The sequence below is a fragment of the Cyprinodon variegatus genome, unplaced genomic scaffold, assembly GCF_000732505.1.
Source record: "Cyprinodon variegatus isolate N-32 unplaced genomic scaffold, C_variegatus-1.0 Scaffold186, whole genome shotgun sequence".
NCBI classification, from domain to species: domain Eukaryota; kingdom Metazoa; phylum Chordata; class Actinopteri; order Cyprinodontiformes; family Cyprinodontidae; genus Cyprinodon; species Cyprinodon variegatus.
Window position 1 is genome coordinate 252,039 of NW_015150639.1, and position 21,169 is coordinate 273,207.

The 21,169-nt window shown below is 36.5% G+C and overlaps 2 protein-coding genes across 2 annotated transcripts in view; one reads left to right on the plus strand and one right to left on the minus strand.

Moving 5' to 3' along the window:
* Positions 1–21,169, plus strand: part of syn2 (synapsin II) — a 98,271-nt gene that overhangs the window by 65,759 nt on the left and 11,343 nt on the right. Inside the window, exons 6-9 of the mRNA XM_015379172.1 lie at positions 17,236–17,298; positions 17,812–17,954; positions 18,253–18,327; positions 19,168–19,270. Coding sequence (XP_015234658.1) covers positions 17,236–17,298; positions 17,812–17,954; positions 18,253–18,327; positions 19,168–19,270 — 384 coding nt within the window. The remainder of the gene's footprint in view (positions 1–17,235; positions 17,299–17,811; positions 17,955–18,252; positions 18,328–19,167; positions 19,271–21,169) is intronic.
* timp4 (TIMP metallopeptidase inhibitor 4) lies at positions 1,225–15,534 on the minus strand. Its single transcript, XM_015379173.1, has 6 exons — positions 15,379–15,534; positions 15,028–15,229; positions 6,084–6,181; positions 3,769–3,883; positions 2,669–2,793; positions 1,225–1,631 (listed from the first exon to the last, which is right to left on the minus strand). The coding sequence occupies exons 2-6, from the start codon at positions 15,164–15,166 to the stop codon at positions 1,434–1,436; spliced, it is 675 nt and encodes a 224-aa protein (XP_015234659.1). The 5' UTR covers positions 15,167–15,229; positions 15,379–15,534; the 3' UTR covers positions 1,225–1,433.

A 21,169-nucleotide genomic window follows, 5' to 3' on the forward strand; every position in this document is an offset into this window, starting at 1 on the left:
ATTTTTTCCCCTTGTAAATCATCTTTTATAAACTGCACTTTATATTCATCAGGCTATCTAAGTTTGATATTAGAATTTACTTCATGATCTTAAATTGTTTTTAAAAGACACAAAAAACAGATGTAATAAGTAAGAGTGAAAACACAGCACCATATGTAAGAACAAGGGATAATGCCTTATAATCTGTATAATTTATGTAAAGTAATTCAAGTCCAGTCAGACTCCTGTCCTTTATTTATTCAGCAAATTTTCAGAACAAAGAAACAAGCAGTCTGCCATCCTTTTCAAGGATTTAAGAAATGTTATCTTGTCCTGTTATATATCATTTCTCCTAAGGAACAAAGGCTTGGCTTCTCTAGGTGGCAGTGCTTTTGTCTAGGTGCTGGATTGGGTTTTTGGCACCAGAAAAAAACAGGACGGATTTGCACGAAGGAAAAAAAGCAGGATAAGGACCTCTATGCAAAAACAAAACATATAGTTAGCCATAACAATGTTAATTGAATTCCAATATTATATTTACAAGCTCAAGATTTTGAAATAAAACTATGAGGAGTTTCACTTTAAAGAAATGCATAATATAATATATAATAATCACAACGAAAAAAAGTGGTTAATTTGGGCTGCTTCTCCTTGCATAAACTGCAAAATGCAAAGGCTTTAGGCACTGTAGATATATATTCAAATCTAAAAATCATTAAGCATGTCAGCTTCAGATTTATAAAACAGAGTGAATAAAAAATAGAAAGAAAGGGCAAACAAAAAAGGTGTTTAAAATGGCTTTACCCTTAAAGATCATTGTGGAAAAAGTCCCTTTTATTTCATCCATTTGAATTGTATAATTGCATTACAATTTTTCTCTCATGACATATCATTCAATTTATATTTCAGTTTAAGAGCCTAAAACGTTCGCAAAGTACAGTATATTCAACATCTGTTCATTTTTTAGTATTGCACTGTCATGAGCTCGCAGTCTATTTGTACATGATTAGACTTTGCAATGATGTTGCAAGAAAGATTATTTTAGTGTTTTTAAACATTTCCATTTGGATTTCTGTAAATTCAGAACTCTAATTGCTACTTGATCAATTGTACATCATACAAATAATTATAGGGCTTTTGTAACAGGAGCTCATTTATAATTATGTAGGAACCCTTCAGTCAGAAAGTAACGTTTTGCTGTACATGTACTGTCCCTGTTCTCACTCAGTAAAAACGTATGTAGTGGAATTTGTGAAATGAGTCAAAAATAGTAATTTTCCTGTTGCTGGATCGCTGCCGGTAATTTGGAATCAGTAGCTTAAAGGCAGCTTTTACTCCAGTAGGTCTGAATATGTGATAACTTTTAACTCATTTTAGTTGCTACTCTGCATGCTAAATATGCCAGAAGCAGGGTTGGGATTTTCTTAAGAGATTTCAGGAGTCAGGGTTACAGATCACGGGTCAGTCATGTCCAAGAAGTCCTTCTCAGGTGGAGGCCCACCCCGATACCAGCTACAGCTCGTGTCCGATCGTCGGATGCAGGCATATTGCCGAGCCTGCTCCCCATTCAGACTGTTATCAAGCAGCCAGTCTGTCCACAGGCACTCGTTCTCACCTGTAGACACACATGGTACCGTGTAGCATGTGTTGATCTGATGAGAGAGCAAAATTATTAGGATAATATTCAGAGAACTTGAGATTGTTTGTTTTTTTTGTCACTCGTATTGTATATCATTTAACTGTACGAATAATTAAGTGTAAAAAAGCTGCTTTACCAAAAAAAACAAAAACATTTTTAGCAAAGATTACAAAGACACCACTTAAAGGTATAGTGGAGGATCTTTGCAATTTTTTTTTTAAAAGACCCTAACTCTCCAAGTTAGAAAAAAATGCACATGCACAACCCTATATACCCGCTCCCGAGAGGGAACGCCTATTAAACGTTTACAAGAGCATGCAGGAGAACATTTCTCCTCGTGCACGCTCTGTTTAAAAGTTGCTGTTTGCATTTTTCCAAAAGAAGATTTGCAATTTTTCCACTATGTCAGACTCACCACTGTTAAGAGAAAATGGGGATGAGTACATAGGACAGCCTTATGTAAACATATCACCACAATCATTGACAACTAGGAGGACCACTTATTTTGATGATCCACCCGGAAAAAGAACATCCTCCACTATACCTCTTTTTGATCTCATAAATGGCTGATACTAAATCTTGAAAAAGAATTTCGTGGCTTTCTTGCTGTTTTTGCAAAAAAAAAAGCATGGCCCCTTGGATTCACTGCAAGAGCTTCAGATTTAGTTTTTTTCTTTATTAATTTCATTTTGTTACATCTCTTCACAACTTAAAATGTTTTTCATATCTCTGTTGTGTTGCATGGTCTTGTTTATATTTGCGAAATATATTTTAAAAAAAGCATAGTTTTCCTTCAGTGTCACAATGAAGAAACTCTTAATGCTCGAATAATACATAAATTGAAAAAGGAACATTTTGTGGTTGTCAATGTAAAATATCAGATCGATATCAAGAGGTATGAATAATTATATAAAGGTAAAAACAAATACACTTGTAAAAAAAAATATACTAGTAGTTACTATTAGCTAATTAGTTAATTTCTCCAAAGATTTGAAATACTTTGGGATTAATAAAATATTTTTGAAGTGAATTGAAATTAATTAAACTCACCCTGCATTCACAACCCATCTGGTATCTGTAGTTAAGGTTCTTTTTTTGTGACAGCGATAAGTTGTCCCAGGATTCCACTAAGTCACACTGGCCAATAGAAATCCGTCCATCGCTCCACATGCTTCCTGATCAGACAAACCCAATAACAAGCGATTAATCCAACAGCCTTCTGAAACTAAAAACACTGTTAAAGCAGTAAACAAAAACTTTAATTACATCCTTCATGTCATATCTGAGTAATTAGGCTGTAGCTTTGTTGCCTTTTTTAATAATTAAGATGAAAGGCAAATTATTTGATGCACAACAGGAGATAATCTAGTAATTATTTCTTCTCTTTCTTCTTCAACACTTAAAATCACAAAAATGCACTTACTTAAACTCAACCCTGTTATAGATGTGTAAACAGACCTAACATCTTTAATGCTGACACATAATCTCGACTTTAAAAATAACAGAAAACCCTATGTTTAATGTAAACAGGGAAAACAATCCTACAGTAAGATTTTTGCTTCTTAATAAAATACTTTGTGCCTTTAATGATTCAACTCCTCAGACTAAGTAAACTGACTTTGTATGCTTTATAGATCGGATGTTTGGTAACTTTTAGCTGAACATTTTTGGCTTTATGTTATGTTATGATATAGGGCAAAAATATGATGTGGCACACAAGCCCTATCTTTTTAAGATGGATAAGATGGGGATGGTGCTGAGTTTGGTGCTGGTTTTGATAAGTGATAATATAGCTATACTAGTGAAGTCACCAGTCTAATGATGACTAAATCCAGAAGGATAAAACTGGCATCTTGACAAAGTATCCAGTGCAAGAATTGTTTAGAAACCTTTTTTCATATCTCTCCTGAGTTGCTAATAGCTGTGGATGGCCCTGTAAATATTATACTGAGTTATAGTTTTCACCATTGACTGTGTATTTCATATAATCTTCAGGGAGAATATTAGAACTAAAAACTGATCAATGCATCTTTAACTGTAATATTTTTTTCTCTACTTCCTGTTTCCTGTGGAAATAAATAACATTGATGTGTCTATGCCACATAGCTCTATTGCACATCTAATAATGAAAAAGCGGAAGCAGACTGTACCTGAGAGCAGATACCCTGCTTTATTATTGGAGTCGAGTTTTACTCCACAGAGTGAGGAGAAGACGGGGGTGTACACATACTGGATGTCCTTGGCTCTATCAAAACCTTTAAACATCTAGAAAACAGAGAAAAAGTTAAGGTTGTCTACCTCTATTAAATAAATATTTAAAAAATTCACAGCAATATTTATTTTTAAATAGTGCAATCTGCACCTTTCAACATTTGTTTGCAAACTGACTCATTAAAATGCATCCTTCAAAAACTCTCTACATTTGCTGGTGTTAAAAATCCCTCTAAAAGTCACGTTTTTATTATGCATAATTTTTTTAATAAAAATTTAAGGTAATTTTGCCATTTATTGAAAAAAAAAAAGAGGCAATATCGCCTTCTCCCACTCCATCCAGTACCGGGTAAAGGGGGCGGCACAGACTCCCAGACCTCCCTATCCTCAGACAGCTCCTCCAGCACCTCTTGGAGAAGTCAGAGGCTTTCCCAGGGCACCCGAGATGTCCTGGATCGTCCTCCTGGATCGTCCTACTGGATCGTCCTCAAGGTCCCCTCTGAGTTGGACATTCCCGGAACACCTCCCGAGAGAGGCGTCCAGGTGGCATCCGAATAAAGATGTCCAAGCCACCTCAGCTGACACCTCTTCATGTATAGGTGAAGAGGCTCTACTCCAAGCCTCTCCCGAATGACCAAGCTCCTCCTCCTGTTCTAAGGGAAAGCCCAGCCACCCTATGGAGGAAGCTCTTCTCTCGCTTGTATCCAGGATCTCGTTCTTTCTGCATGATCCAGATTTTATGACCGATGAGGGTTGGAACGTAGACCGACCGGTAAATCAAGAGCTTTGCTTGTTCGCTCAGTTCTTTTCACCATGACAGACTGGTGCAGTATCAGCATTATTATAGCAGGTGCACTTTTCCATCTACCAATCTCCCACTCCTAACTCTCCTCACTTGTGAACAGGCACCCAAGATACTTAAACTCCTCAAGTCGAGGCAGGGAATCTCCTCGAACCTGAAGGGGACAAGTCACCATTTTCTGGTCAAGAACCAAGGCCTTGGACTTGGACGAGCTGATTCTAATTCTGCTTATATTTCAGCTGTGAACCGCCCAAGTGTATGATATATGGCTTGTCAGGAGAAAGTCAGCAGAACCACGTAATCTGCTGGTCCCTAAACCAGACCCCTTCCAGCCCTTGGTTGTGACTTAATGTGGGCCAAACTCCTTCTCCACTTTTACAGAGACTGGATGGCCCCTAGTAAAGGGCCCCGACTCCTGGTGCATCCCCCAGGGCACCACAAGGGACATAGTGGAATGCCTTTTCCTGGTCCAAAAAATCATGTGGAGCATTTGGGCAACTGCCCATTAACCCTCTAGCACCCTGCAGAGTGTGTAGAACTGGTCCACTGGTCCACAATCAGGACACTTTATAACATAATGGCTAAGCCTTTTTGGAATTGTGGACTGGATCTGACAGACAGGCATCAAGTATGACACATTTGATGTATAATATTAGTCCAGCAACTTAAAGGTTGTTTCCTTATGATTTTATTGTTAACCCTATAATGCCAAATGTATCGTATTTTGATACAAAATTGGGGGCAAACAGGTCAATTAATATATAATCTCCTATATAAATCTTTAAGCGTTTTGCTTTATTTTTTTTATTTTATTATTATTATTTTTTTTTTTACAGTGTCCTGTCTGGCAATGTGGCAATAAGAATAATTGTCTTGGTGCCAACAAGAGCCCAACAGATTTTACTTTCACAAGTGTAACAGTATGGCAATTGCCATATTGCTCCACTTGTTTCATGCATATAAATTGCTTTATTATAATTATGCAGGGAGTTTTACAGTTTATATGGACACTGCAATGTAAATAGAGCAAAAAAACAGAAGAAAGGTGTTTTGCTGTGTTTTGCTTTAAATAACCTGAAAGATTCTCTGTGGATGGGATAGTGAATGGGCAGTTTTAACTCCAGGCTATTTTTAATTTTAAGGATTAAAACTTTGGGTATAAATTCTGGTCACTGCAAGATGGAAAGTTATTTCAATAGAAGTTGATAGATTTGAAAATATTTCTCCACAATCCCTTTTTCTCTAGCTTAAAGAAAGGGATAAGAAAGTTGTATATTAAAGGATGTTTCGTTACAAGACATTTAAAATGCCAGTGGCATCACTCATTTTATTTACTTTTAGACAAACAAAACCTTGTCCCTGCTGACATGTACATACAGAGCGGTAGCATTCACAGCAAAGGGATTTGAATCTCCATCATCAACAGGTGACGGTGTTGTCCACAGAGCTAACCTTGATCATTTTGATTTCATACTGGATCATCTTCATGTAAGGTGAGGAGCTGTTGCTAGGCGACACAATCTTCTCTCCGGAGATCTTTGCCCTTATCACTGTTAGGAAAAAAACAAAGAAAAGAAAGGCTGACAGGAGGAAGGGTTAAAATGTATTAGAATAAAAAAATTAATGCGAAAACCAGGATATCATTTACATGAAAAATATCCTTTATTTACTGATATAAGTGGACTGATTCAAAGCAGATCTGTGTCCCTCCTCCTTTGCTCCCATTTTGTTTGTCACTCCTCTTCCTCCCAACACTGACGGTGTCGCAGCCTCTCAGTAGTGATACAGGATGTGTCACTCTTGTCCTCTGGGAGGAAATTTAAAACTCTCATGGAATAACAAGTAGCTCTCTGCTCGTTGTATCCTCGCAAACTCGAGACACACTAATACACTATGTCTAATATAAGGGCATACTAGACTTCATGATTTAGTCAACAATCAGTAAAGTAAATCTAACATTTATGGTTTTATTAATAAAAATGAACTTTTCTCATACCACACACTCATGCCATCGAAATCCTCCTCTAATTCAAGCTAGATGAGTCTTGTCACAGTACTGACATTATCAAGGCTCACCAGAGCAATGTTTTAGTTTTTCTGGAAAAGGAGCTGTTTCTAAACCACACATGAAATGTAAATATACACATCATGCTCTCTATCTGTCGCTGTATGACAAACATTTGGGGAAGTCTTGATCTGACATCTATTTCAATCTCAAAAACTCCCATGAAGAGAAAAGACAATAAGAAGAAATTTATTGATACAATTACTTGGTGTCTGGCGCTCAGACCTCGGCAGGAAACATAGCGGTGAATTTTGATAGATATGCATGAACAGGAGTAAAGAACAGGGATGTTTCCCATCCAGGCCTGAAACTAGTGTTGGGGTGGAGATAGATAAAGTTGGTCAGTCTGTAGACTGCTGGTTAGCGAGACGGTCTGCTGAGCTTTATGGGGAGATCCAGTGAACTGCGTGAGCTGACACTAGAGCTTCACTCAGGGACCTGGAAGATGGAAGTCCAGTTTGGATAACACAGGTTGAGAGAACCTGTCCATAATGAGCAAGCATGAAGTGACAATGGAGAGGGAAGAAACCTCTGGCAGAACCAGGTTCAACATGGCAGTCTTCTGCCGGACCAGTTGAAATGAGACGCGGAATGCACTAAGAGTCCGGGAGGAATGACATTCTGATGAAGCTTTAGCTACGATGGTGGAGGATGGGCTGAAGGTGGGTGGAAACGGGGACATCTGAATGAAGTCACACAGAGCAACCACTGCCTGTGCACTACGTAGCAGACGAGTTGCGGATCAAAGGCCTTTCAAGATTAAATTTGGATGCCGATTGGCTTTCGTTGAGGTGTTGTTTAAAGCTGATTTGCTGTGGCGTAGGTGGATGTAGGAGAGCAATTAGTTTCTTTGAACATCTGTGTAGTTTATGTAAGGCTTGATTTAAAACAAAGGCTTGATTAAAAAAACAAAAGGGTCAGCTGTCACCTCTTTTTGCTGTTGTTATGTTACTTGATCAAGCCTTTTCTGACATTCTAAACAACAAAATCAGTAATAAAAGTATGTCGGCTATCAGTATTGGTCAATATTCAAAGCTGCAACATAGATATCGTATAGGAAATGAAGAAAATTGAATCAGGACATCCCTACCTATAATATCTTTCAGCATTTAAATACATCTTGAACCTATGCTGTTAAAAATAAACCCATAAAGTTAGTCTTTTTGTCATTTATTCGTTTTATTCTCATTTGCTAGGATTTTTGACTATATTCGTGTATGTCCATTTTTTTTATTTTAGAAGCGTGTAATTAATGCTAGATTGTTTCCATTTGGTTTGCTTAGTTTGATTATTGTAGTGAAAGAAACTAGCAGCAAGATTACATTTAAAAAGGCTAAAGTCATTTAAAAAAAAACTGAAAACAAATGCAAAATTATATTCTGTAGTTAAACATATTTAAGTAATCTTGCAGTTCCCAGAAAAAAAGTATAAATCTTGCTTTGTTAAAAGGAAAAGAGTACAGCTGTAGGTGACCCTGTCTCAAACTGGTAAAAGGGAGAGAAGAGCCAGAAGTGGGTCGAGTAACACCATGAAAGCATAGCGAGTGGGAGAAGCGGAGTGAACCTCACAAACACGGCTTAGCAAACCACCCACTTGGTTTTCCTTTTGGGTCAACACATAACTACGCCACGGTTTTTTTGTGTTGGTAAGAGGAGGAGGAGCTCAGGCCGTTTTGTAAAATTAGCTCAGGCCAAGCAGTCTTCTTGTTTATTTGCTGAACACCAAGTGGATAGAATAGCAAACAAACGCCTAAAGGTGTAATCTGAGTATAACATTGCCCATTCAGATACAGCTGCTTCAGACATGTTGTCTTTGCAGAAAATATCAAATAACTAATCTGTTTTCTTTAACTTTTTAGTATTTTATTCATTCTTTTGGAGCAGAGTCTTAAAAACATCCAGTTTAGATTTGCTGCAGTGACATATTTAGATAAACAATGCATTTTTACAAATTTAATAACATTTTTCAATAAACCAAATGTTTAAGAAAAAACAGAGCTATTTTTAACCTTTGATCGACCCTAGACTGACCCATAAAATTGTCTACACACAATATTTCATTTCATGTTATGAAATATGTAAATTATTAATTGTTAAGCCTACTGCCTTATTATGATTTTTATGATTTTTGTTTGGGTCCTTCAATTTTTTTCAGGTTTATTTTTAGTTTCCGTATAATTTTGTGTTTTTGTAGTTGATTTCTGGCAATGTTTTTGTGTTACTCTCTGTTGTCCCATGGAGCTAGTTTCCTTTCCCCTTGGCTCCCTTCTAGTTACTTCTATCCACACCTGCTCCATATCAGCCCATTAGCCCATTCTTTGTTCTGATCCCCACCTCTGCAGTTCCTCATTGCTAGATTCTCTTCATTCCTATGTATGTTCCTCCCCAGAGACTCCTTGTTTTAGTTCCTAAGTCCCCTGCCCATTCAGTCTGGATTCATATTTCTGTTGCCACTAATTCCATTAAATCTGCAAACTCATCTCTACATTTGGGTCCTCAAAAACTTCCACCAAACCTTGACAGTTTGAGAAGTAATAAAACAAAAGTGCATTTTTTTATTTACTATAAAATGTTTTTGCTCATTAAAATATAAAAAAAAAATAGATGTAGATAAAAAAAGATGCTTTGTAAGCACATTGAATCCAGATATTATGTAATCTCTGTGTAAGCTGAGCCTATGTTGTTGCCAGCATATGATTTTTAGTGGCTGTAGTACCAACAGGTTCCATTGCCAGCAATGTTTTGAAGTTGTGCCACATTTGCATAATTAATTAAAATAGTTTTATCAGCCGTGAGTAAATAAGTGGCTAAAATTTCAAAAGAAACAGACTTTAAATACTATTTCTATTTATACCATACCATACCTATTGCTACAATGAAACACTTGCATAAACAGGTGTAAAGGACACATTTAGATGACTTTGGTCATGAAATTCCTCATATTCAATTACATATTTTCCTTGAGGTTTGGCTCATTCATTTTAACAGAAGAGCTTTAACAACATTTTTTCTTTTTTTCTCCACCTGGCCATAATGCATCTTTGCAGTGCTGCCCACAGTTTTAATGGGAATTAGATTGTGTAAATGCCAGTTGTGTCTTAAATCTGGTGGTATGATCAGAGTCAATGATCAGAAGTTTGGATGATCTATTTCCTTCTAGAGCTTTAAGATTTACCCTAATCCCTTCAAAAGTTATATCAATATTTCTACATGGATTTATTTCCTCATGATTTCATGAAGTGCAGTAATCCCTCCTACAGCTAAGCATCTACACAGCCTCTACTCTTAACATCAGGATGGTGTTTAAAAGCTTAAAATCTTCCTTTTTTCCAAAAATGTCATTAACATTTTAACATTTTTCTGTCTATTTTTGGTGTATTTGTTTTTCCTCTCTGATTTCTTTTGCCAGTATAATAGCTGTAATATCACATAACTAAATGCAACTTTATGCTAAATGCATATACATAAACAACCATCAGCCAGCATCTTAACAAGGTATGTTGCTTTTGTGTGTGGATTGATCACATCAAAACACATTCATCTCTGCAACACAGAAGTTGCTACCTTGCCAATTTTTTATGATGACTTGTACTTGTCTTGTTCTTTTAATACTTAAATACAAAATCATTTTTAACCAGATTAATCAGGCACCTTAAGGCATCTGGAGGTGGTACCATAAGATCAGCTAGACATAGTATTGATGACCCACATTTTAGATATTAGATCTTTCCTAAATTAATCTTTCACAATATCACACAAGAGAGTAGTGTGTTTGATGTGCTTCCTTCAAGCAAATTTACAGGCTAGCCTTAAACGTACCCTTCTAAAGTTCGAAAAATACATTTTTATACAGTTGATGCATATTTGTTTTAAGATGATTTTCATGTTCCCCTTCACAAGATATAACCAATTCCACCTTAGTGTGATCATTTTTATGTATTAATGTTTTTAAGATGTCATTTTCTTTAATAACTTGCTCTAAATGGACAGCAACAGTTTTAAATATTCTCTCTGGCTAAAAAAGGATTTTTCTCGAAAAGATTTTCTGAAAGTATTTCCTTCAACAAAAGTATATTCCACATGCCTAAGTTATTCATTTCAGTTGCTGCAGCTGTTCCGTGCACTTAGAAAAGCCAACACACCTGCAGAATCTGAGTGCTGCAGAGCCTCATCACCAAAGAGAAATATTGCAAACTTCTACCATGAGAACTGATGTAGTAAGTAACTTCCCCCTCCCAGATGAATCGGCACCCTTGTCATGCTCACAAAGCTGGACTGTCAGCGGGCTTTCACACCGATATTGTTAGTATGCAGACCATCAGACGGAGCCTATAGACATGGAAATGAGGAGGGGAGTGAGAGGGTAAGAAAGAGAGAGATGGAGTGGCTGCGTTGGCATAGACTGGCCTCCGTCCAGCAAATACACACACAGTTAAACAGACAAACATTGACCAGAGAATCATCCAGGGTTTCTGCACACATTGAGATATTACTCTGATGTACAACTTCATTCAGTAAGCTTGTAGACTCTGACAGCACTGTCAGGTCAACTTAAGGCCACCACTGGCCTAAGCTTAGAAAACAGCCAGGATGATGTGAACACAGACAGGAGGAAATAAGATGTTTCCCTCAAAATGCTCTATGGATACATACAGCTATTTCCAATATAAAAAGATATCGTTTAATCAGAAAGGGATTAAGACATTTAACACCAAAACAAACCCAAGCCTATCGTAGCACACAAATAAAGGAGTTTTTTGGGGCCTATTTTCCATTAGTTTCGAGCTAAGTGAAATATCTTTGTTGATTGCTATTGCTAAGTTTATACAAGATTTTATATTTTAGTTTGACTTTTTTATGTCAATTCAAATGTGTTTCCTTGTAAAGAAGTCATTGACTTCTCATCTTAGACAGCAATGAGAAAATACTTCCTTGAGATAACATAAAGGTTTTCCTTTTTACTAATTGGTCTGCTGTCTTTTAAAAGAGACATTTTTATATGAGTTCAACTTCCTTTGATAGATTAAAAAGTTGAGTTTTAATTGGCTTTAACAAAAGGCATCAATAAGAAAGGTTATCTTTTTAAGACCCTGACCTAAAAAAAAATAGTGTTATCCCAAGAAGTTATTTGTTGTGTTGACTTTGCACAGGACCTTAGCAGGGAGAGACAAAAGTATACTTTCCAAATCAACTGAAACTCTGCAAAAATACAAAATAAACAAATGCTGATGTGCAAGGATGTTACAAAAAGCTGAGACTAAGTTTTGTTGTTGTTGTTGTTGATTATCCATTGCTGTAATCAGTGTTGGGTGAAATGGCGTAAAAAAAAAAATAACACCATTAGTAACTTTGTTTTTCCATATTGGTAACATCCCTACTTTATTTTCAGTCTAATGCAGCACATTGCTTCAACTCTATAAATCAAAACGACTTTTCATTAGCAATTTTTCTGCTGCAGAGAGAGATTTTTTACTGCAGGGCGGAGCAAATTAGCAGTGCTCAAGAAATACAGTGCATGGCGCGGATTGGCTGAGGAGCTGCAATGTGGACAGGGGTTTAGTTTACCTTGACCATAGAATGAGAGGAAAGACAATGGTATCTGATTCAGTGAGAGTGTTTCTCAAGGAAAGTGCTCACTGAAGTTAAAGGCTAAATGTTTCTGTGATTTTTTTCTGTAAACTAAAGCAGCTTCTTAAATCTTCTTTACTCTAACTGACAGTTTGCTGCCCACATGTTGCCCTCTATTTTCTGTGTTATTCGCTTTTCTTCTAAAAAAAAGTGTAAACCCCATTTAACTCCAAGTTAAGTAAATTGCTCAAAAAGCATTATTTTTCACCTTTCAACTTATTTTAAAGCCAGTTGAAGAATGGGAAGAATATAGTAAAGTTCTAAAACATCTAATTTGCTTTATTGTTTCTTTGTTATAAATAAAAAACATAAACACATCTAAATCATTATAGTGAAAGTCACTTGTTCCATCACACACACATTATAATACAGTGTTTTCATATTATTTCATATCATTATTTGATTGATCAATTAATATTAAACTTCTTATATTTCATAATCGCACTTCCAGTGATATTTAAAGTTTTGATTAAAGGAAAGCTATCCAAATACTTCAAGCATAGCTATTATGACTGGTAACTAGTTACCTTGATGTGAAGTAACTGGTTAGTAATTCAGTAACTGAGTTACAATCTCAGTTACTTTTTGGGAGGCTATCTAAACTATAACATTTGTTTTTAATATCTTCCAAACACAGGCTTTACTAAGGCAACCACTTAGACCAGAAGTTATGATAAATACTGTACACTCTATATCTTCTGTCAGTGTCTCATGTGAAGAATAACATCCTATCAACATCTTTGCAAAAGCTAGGTATCTACTATTCCTCATTCTCTCATCCATGCAAGTTTGTAGAATATTGGTTTTCAAGTCTTTCTGCACACCAGAAGAGCTTTGTGTTTGAGTAGCACTTCCAAAGGATCTGACAAAATGCAAACTGGGATGTTGTTTGCTTTAAAAATCTAATATTTAGTGTGTTTCCTCTGAAATAACAGTAATTTTCTGTATGATGCAATGTATACTGTATTTATTTGTACTTGGAAGTTGGATTATTTTAGGTCTTGTTTAGAAATGCAACTAGAAAAATAACCCGTAAATTGAGCAGTTGAAGGTCTCCAAACTGCTCTGAGTTAAATAACCAATTTTATATAAATTATTTATATATAAAATAAAGTAAAAGTAGATTAATAATCTGTCTATTAGCTATTAACTATTCTTATTTCTCAACATGTAAATTTAAGCTGCTTTCACACAAAGTAGGATAAAGGAAGTGAAATTCATAGTGTCACAATATGTTTTGGTACATCAGTCCTGGTTTGCTGTCACCGGTTTTATTAAAAAACTACAGGCTTAGCAAGTGTAGGAAGAATAATAAAACTGATAGTCAATTAAAAAATATGAAAATATAAAATATTAAATATTAGCACATAAAACAGTTTTACAAATGTAGACAGCATATTCGTTATACTTTTTCAAAGCTGTACTTTGTTTTCTTTTTATCTACTTTATCTACTTTGTGTGCCACACAGTCAGAGAGCTACCTTTAAGTTGGCTTTCTGGACTGATGAATACTCACTATGTATAAAATTCAACAAAACTGAATGTTTTTCTAGTGTAATTATAGAGTTGAAATATGCAATAAGTGCCTTGATTGTTTACTGTGATAGAATAGACGTTACCACACTTTGTTTGAAGGATTTTATTTTATTGAAGCAAGCCAGTTTGATTGCTTGCTTCAAAACATTATTTATCTTTTGATTCATTTTGCTTATGTCAAAGTATTTTTAAAAATTTTCTGATGAATTGTTTTGTAGTTGCTTACAGACAAATGCATCCTTGATCATAAAAGCTGACATGAAGTTCCTGGCTTTCTGTAGAATTCCGATTCTGTTCTGCTGCTTTAGATTTATTTATGTCAGTTTTTTCAAAGTCTGCCTGACAACAGCATCATTTAGAATTTAGAATAAATGTACTTGGTGGACCTTCCTCTAAGTCATTAATGGCAAAACTGATGTGCAATATACTGTCACAAAAACAAGATCTTAAAAGCTCCAATCACGTCCATAACCCAGATTTAATTTAGGTCAGGATCCTTTTCACATTTCTTTCAAATAATCTCCCCCTCTAAAACTGATGGGCATTGGAAGTAATTAAGAAATCAAGACTGAGATAGATTTTTCTTTCTTTTTTATCTTCTTCCCCTGTTGGAGTTTAACCTTTGACAGCAGCACATACTCAAGCCTTCCACTCTCCGGAGCCAAGTACTCAAATTCAAAGCAGAGTGTTAGTTTTGGCCAAAGCTTAGAGAAGGAAAAAATAGTAGGGGTGAAACTGGACAGAGAGAAAGACAGATAGTTGGCTTTGTTTATCCATGGAGTAAAATTGTTGTTTCTATAAGATTGAAAGATATAAAATGCATAAATTGTCACATTTATGCCACAGAATGGTGGCATGAATCTGTTTCACACAATAACAAAGAGTTATCTGTTGTTATGTTTTATTTAAAGCAATCAGTAAAGGCATGTAATATGTCATTCAGCTGAGTGTAAATTTAACATGCGCTGTTTAAATGGTTAAGATAAGCTATTATTTATTGCTGGATAGGTTTTAAATAATGGATTTGGCCTCGACCACCTCTACAAATAAATCCAATTTGATCAATACTAAAAGCAGTTAAAGACAAAAGAAAGGTGCTCCTTTCATTTTGAAGCATTTCTCTACATCACTGCAGGGAGGCTTACCAATTGTTATTTTATTAACTCACCAATCTCAGCACTGCAGAAGAGCTGCTGTGGGTGTGCTGGGTTGCAGCTACATCCCTCCACAACTTCCTCCATGCCGACACCAAGCAAAAGAAGCACCACCAGCCTCAGACACGCACTCCTGTCCTGGGACACAGCCATGACAGCTCTGGCTACCTTTCACTGTTCGGCCACTTGATGAATGCTCTGTAGCCTCTTCTTGCACTGTTGATTTCCAAAGTAAGCAGGTTAGGTCGACAGTCGGCAGGGTGGGTGTGTGGAGAAAAAGACAGGAGGGTGGAAGAGATAAGAGAAGCTCTGGAGAGCTGGGAGGCAGCTGTGGATAGAAATGTTTTCATAAGTTTAAAGTGCACCTCTGAATTCAAGCCTCAGCAAATAACTCGAGTTGAAGGCTACTGCTGCTCTCTTTTCTCTTCTTTCTTGCTCCCCCCCTCTCTAGACAACACACAGAGAGGCTCACAATAGCCCAATCCCCTCACACTCTGGCCTTGAATGCTGAGAGGGTCGCACACAGGGATCCTCTTATGTGCTCAACAATTTAGGGACAGCCTCCTGAAATGTAGGGGAAAAGGCTGGCATCTTTTGGCTTCTTCTTATGCCCTCTTTTGAAGGTTGTCAGCTCCTTCAAACACTCTTACAGTGGCCTAATCATTCAGATGTCTGCAAAGATTCAGTTAAGGGTTAAATTATTTTATTTTCTCAAAGAAAAGCAATCCTTTTCTCTAAAATTCCAAAGGTTGCATTCAAGCACATAAAACGTAACCTTTTCAATAGAAGATTAATTGCAACAATTTATATTCACTCCTCTTTAGTCAGGGTAGTTTTTAACCTTTTGTTCAGCTGCATCTGAAACTGATAACTAGTATCATTCCCTTCAAAAGTATTTTGCAACTATTGCCAATAAATATATATATTTATCAAATATGAGTGTATTAAGGAGAATTTTAAGGCTAAAGTAGATGTTGATCAACTCAGGTAATCTACATATACACAATACATTAAGATTAATTTGTTCCTTATGGTGTGTAATAAAACAGAATTTCACAGAAAATATGAATTAGACTTTACACCTCCTGTAATGATTTTGGCGCTGATGACTGGCCTGATTACTCATTTCCTTTACTTGCCTAGCTCAGCTCAGTTATCATTACTGGTCATCTGATCCACCTGCTCTTGCCTCTATTTAACCTGCTTTCTACCAGTCATCAGTACAAGATTATTTTAGCCCTTGATGAGAGTTTAAGAGTATCTAAGTGTTTCTTATTACCTGATCCTGACCCGTTTTGCCTTGGACCACTGAGCCTGCATATTCCCGTTCTGATCTATTTGCCTGACCTGTCCTCGGACTTCTGCTGGATTCTGCCTGTTAACCAAACACGAAGCTGATTCCTTATACTGTCCTGGATGTCCCTTTAGTGCCTCTTTCGATCTCTAATCTCTTGGCTCTGACTCCTGAACACATCATTGACACCGGCTTCACACTCTGGATTATCCTGCCTTCCTTCGTCTGCTCGGTTCTGATCTCCTGGCTGTTCTCTAGCTGGCAGGACATAAACGTCTGGGACTCTCGACGGCGTCCCTCACTGTTCACTGCAGATCTGTTTACTTAATTTTTGAGAAATCTGTCTGTCGGCTTTGAACACTGGGTTTTCTGTTCTGAGCCTTAACACCTCCAGAGTTTACTGCTGGACTTGTGTTTTTCGGAGCGATGTCCACAGTCAGTCTTTCCTGAACATAGTGTGTTTAATTACCTTCATGCAGCTAAGTTCTGGACTTTCTATTTGGTTATCCAAATGTTCTGTAGTGAAGCTCCAATGAACCTCAGTACCTTTTTGCTAAGCAGTGGAGTTTTGTCCATTAAGCAGACTTAGAAGCCAATGGGGTGCATCACATATTGTTCATTAAGAAATAATTTCTTTAAAAAGCTGCTTGCTCATTTTAGTTTAGGGCCCATAAAAGGGCCAGGAACCACAGGGACACTGGCCCCTATCTAGAACCATCCATATATTAGACACATATTTCCCCACCTTGTAACCATTCCTGATGAGCTTCATGTTTAGCCTTTGACATGAAATGAAAATGACTTAATTTTAAAGGTATTCACTGTCAGCTACCTAAATCAAATGGTTCATAATTTGCAAAACAAAAAGAAACAGTTGTTGTTCTCTGTCTCTCAGTATCACTGATCATTTACTTCTTTTATTTTGTAGATTACAACACCAAATTTCCCAGTGGTGGTGAAGATTGGACACGCCCACTCTGGAATGGGAAAGGTATTGTAATGTTTTTTGTTGTTGTTTTTTTACTGCTTAAAAAAAAAGAAGTTATGCAAATGTTTTTTAAATGTTCATACCCAACTTCAAAAGCAAAACTGAGAGAGAAAGAGAAGATAGAAGTTTAAAGACAGATGGTTTGGAAACGACACAGGTCATATTGTATCGCAATATGTTGTACTTTCTGATACTTTTAAGAATATTTCTCTATCCTTTATGTTATTCTTGCTCAAAACTTTTGCTGCTGTTTTTCCTCCCTTAAGATGAGCTCACATTAATATTCCCCTTTATTTAATTGTATATTATTTAAATTGTTAAGAGAGAATTTGTTGACAAGAAAATACAATGGACTTGATTGAACTGGATCCTTTTGGATCATTTCATTTTTTTAACCAAAATTCTAAGTATAAGGACACACACACACGCCCACACACGCACACACACACACACACACACACACACATTTTCATCATAGTACTTTGTAAATCTACATCACATGTCATTTATCTGTAGGTAAAGGTGGATAACGTGAGTGATTTCCAGGACATTGCGAGTGTAGTGGCCATCACTCAGACCTACTGCACTACAGAGCCATTTGTAGAGGCCAAGTATGACATCAGGATCCAGAAAATCGGGACTGATTACAAAGCCTACATGTGAGTTTGATGCTTTCTAATTGTGTTTGTACAATTTTTCCTGACCTGATATGTTCACTTATTTTCCCAAAACCCTGTCCTCCTCTTTGAGAATGGAATGTTGTAAACAAAACCTAAAGATTACACTTATGGGGATTGGGTTGAATTATGCTAAAAAAAAAAAAAAACAAAAAAAAACAGCAGGTTATTATTACCTTCCAACAACGTTTTTGTCTGTTGCAGTTTAAATTTAATTACTTTCCAAACTGAAAGCTTGAGTCTATAGTAATTTAACAGCCAATTTCCTCTCTGTTTTCAGGCGAACATCCATCTCTGGTAACTGGAAAAGCAACACCGGATCTGCCATGTTGGAACAAGTAGCCATGACTGACAAGTGAGCATTGCTTGTGAATTAGTGATGCTCCAGCTGGCCTTGGTGTAGCACATGCTTCCCTGGCTGTATTACGTCACAGTTAGTCATACTGAAGCAAGGGATTCATTCAGCTTTAAACCAGGTCATTCTTAAAAAAAAAAAAACCCAGTTGGAATCAGCTTGCATTTGTGATGCATGTTTGAGCTTTTTTTTTTTTTATGAATATATTGCTATTAGCAGTGGCTCTACATACATGTACTGTAGAGGGACTTGGGTGGCCTGTTGCAACCAATATAAAATTTGACAGTTGAACACTGTGGTTTTGACAAAGTCAAAATACTTGTTTTGAAAAGTATTTTTTCTTTCATGAATGGCTTCTAATTTATGAAACAACCTTTCGTTATAACATTTTAGTTTAACTACTCTTAAATTAAAAACAACACTCTGAAAGAGTCACTAAAGTTGTTTGATGAGTATTACAGCATTGAAAAAGGTAGATTATCACTGTCAGCACAATATCATTTTACTGATTTAATCTTGATTACATTAGATATTAGTTTGATTGTCTTCAGTCTTGCAGGTAGCAGAAACAGTCTAAAGCAAGAGAAGGGCTGTGCAAAGGTTTGCTTTAATAATGAATACCCCCAAACAACCATAGCATTGACATATTGAGCCTAATTGATGAAAAGTTAACACTTCTACTGAGATGCAAGACCTAAAGTTTTCCTTGTCAACCTTACAAATGTAACTTTTCTGTCTAAATGCAAAGATCTAAATCATGAAAAAACAGCTGTTTACTCCCTTAAAGGCACATAATATGGGGTTTTCTTTTGGTAACTAAGACATTTATCTTTCTGGCAGATATAAACTGTGGGTTGACACCTGCTCAGAGATCTTTGGAGGCTTGGATATCTGTGCCGTCAAAGCCATCTGTGGCAAGGATGGTAACGACTACATTACAGAGGTGAGAACAAACTTTCAGGTTTGAAGCTGTAGACAAGGCTTTGGAGTGGTGGATAAAATCTGTATTCATTCCCACCTGAATTTTTAGAACCAAATAGTAAGACTATTCCATGCCAATAATCAAACTAAACAATCTTTTCCCATATGTACTACACATCATCCTTTCATTCAATATTAGTCTGTCAGTCTAAATCTAAGCTCCAGCTTTAAATCATGTACCTCATCTATCCTAGCCTAAACATACAATTTCCTCTGTTTTATTGGATTTTGATATGATCCATTTATTACAAAATTGGTACTATTTGTCTGTCTTTCTCAAAAAATTATGCAGTAACCATTACGCCCCCTGCTTTCTTTGTCTTTTAGCATATTGCTCTGGTTTTCACAGTATTGCCATGACCACAGCTTTTATGAACAAGGCTCCACTATAAAAATAGCTTTCATAAAACCCAACCATTTAGTGGTAACATCTCCATGCGTAAACTCTCTTGATTACCAAGCTGTACATGTCAACTCTAAATATAGAATACTTAAACGCTGGAAAGAAAATTAACGATTAAATGTGCAGAAGCAATTTTTGCAACAATGTAATCAAGGGTTTAAAATACATACATAGAAAGGAAAATAGAAGCAGGACAAACAACAACCTGAAGATTTGAGGCTTAAAGAAACAGAGAAACAGGAGGCTGTGCATAATTGTGTCGTAAGAGTAAAAGAGAAATGGTAAAGAGGATTTAATATAATATCAATATAAATCCAGTTTTTTTTATGAAGGCCTTGTGCAAGGAAAAGTATCATGAAGACCAGAGAGGTCAGACATAAAATAGGGGAAACATTTAAAGCAGGATTAGGTTATAAAACAAAATTTTCTTAAAATAAATGATCACACATCTGTAAGACAACCAAGGTATGACACGTCCACATAAACTTGTAGAGTAGGTTATGGTGGCTTAGGCAGGATTTCTTGCCCTTGTACAGGAGTCTTGGCATTATGGCGGAGTAACAAGAAGAGAGTAATTTATAAAAGAAAAGAATAGAAAAGTATAAAATGATGGCATCAGTTTTCTGCCAAAAGTCCACACACACAATACATACTCCTATGAGCAGCTTTACTTCATACAGACACTAGGATAAAATACTCCTTACGTGCATGTTAAATATGTTACATGCGCAAAAAGAATACCATGGGTTCCACACACATTAGTGCTTGTTTCTTCTATATGCATGTGTGATTTGATTTCCACATTTGCAGCTAACCTCGCCCTGGCATGTGGAGCTGTTACTGTGTGCTTATGTCAACTTTTGTCACTTTAAGGAAATACCCACAGGACAAAGAAATCCATCTGTGATTGGTTGCATTTCAGGGAATCATGCTTCTTGATACTGTACTCTTTTTCCTACTTGCGAACGGCTTCAGGCTAACTGCTTCTGTTGAAGAGTTGGAAGTTCGTCATCATCATTATATCATTAGAAATAACATTGTCTGGATGAATACTGGATTCTGACTGGCTCTAGCGTGTCCGTTAAAAAGGGTTATAGGACATCTACAAAAAAAGTTTTGCTCAAATAGCCTGATAGTTTCTGCTAGCTGAAATTGGAGATGGGATGACAGTTTACGCTGGTTACCTTGCCAATGCATCACAACTCAAGATGCAGAATTTCCTGAAAAGTAGCCAATCACCGGAGGGGTGTTGTTTTCCTGTGACTAACGGCTTCAAAAATACAAAAGTTGACATGAGTGCGCAGAAGGAGGAGGAGGGAGGCTGCGAGTGCATGTATATCTAACCACCCTCGCAGAGAGAACGAAAAAGCAATCATTTGTGTGGTATTATATTTACACATGTAATATGCTAAACATGCGTGTGATAAGTGGTTTATTTATGTCTGTATGACGTAAGGC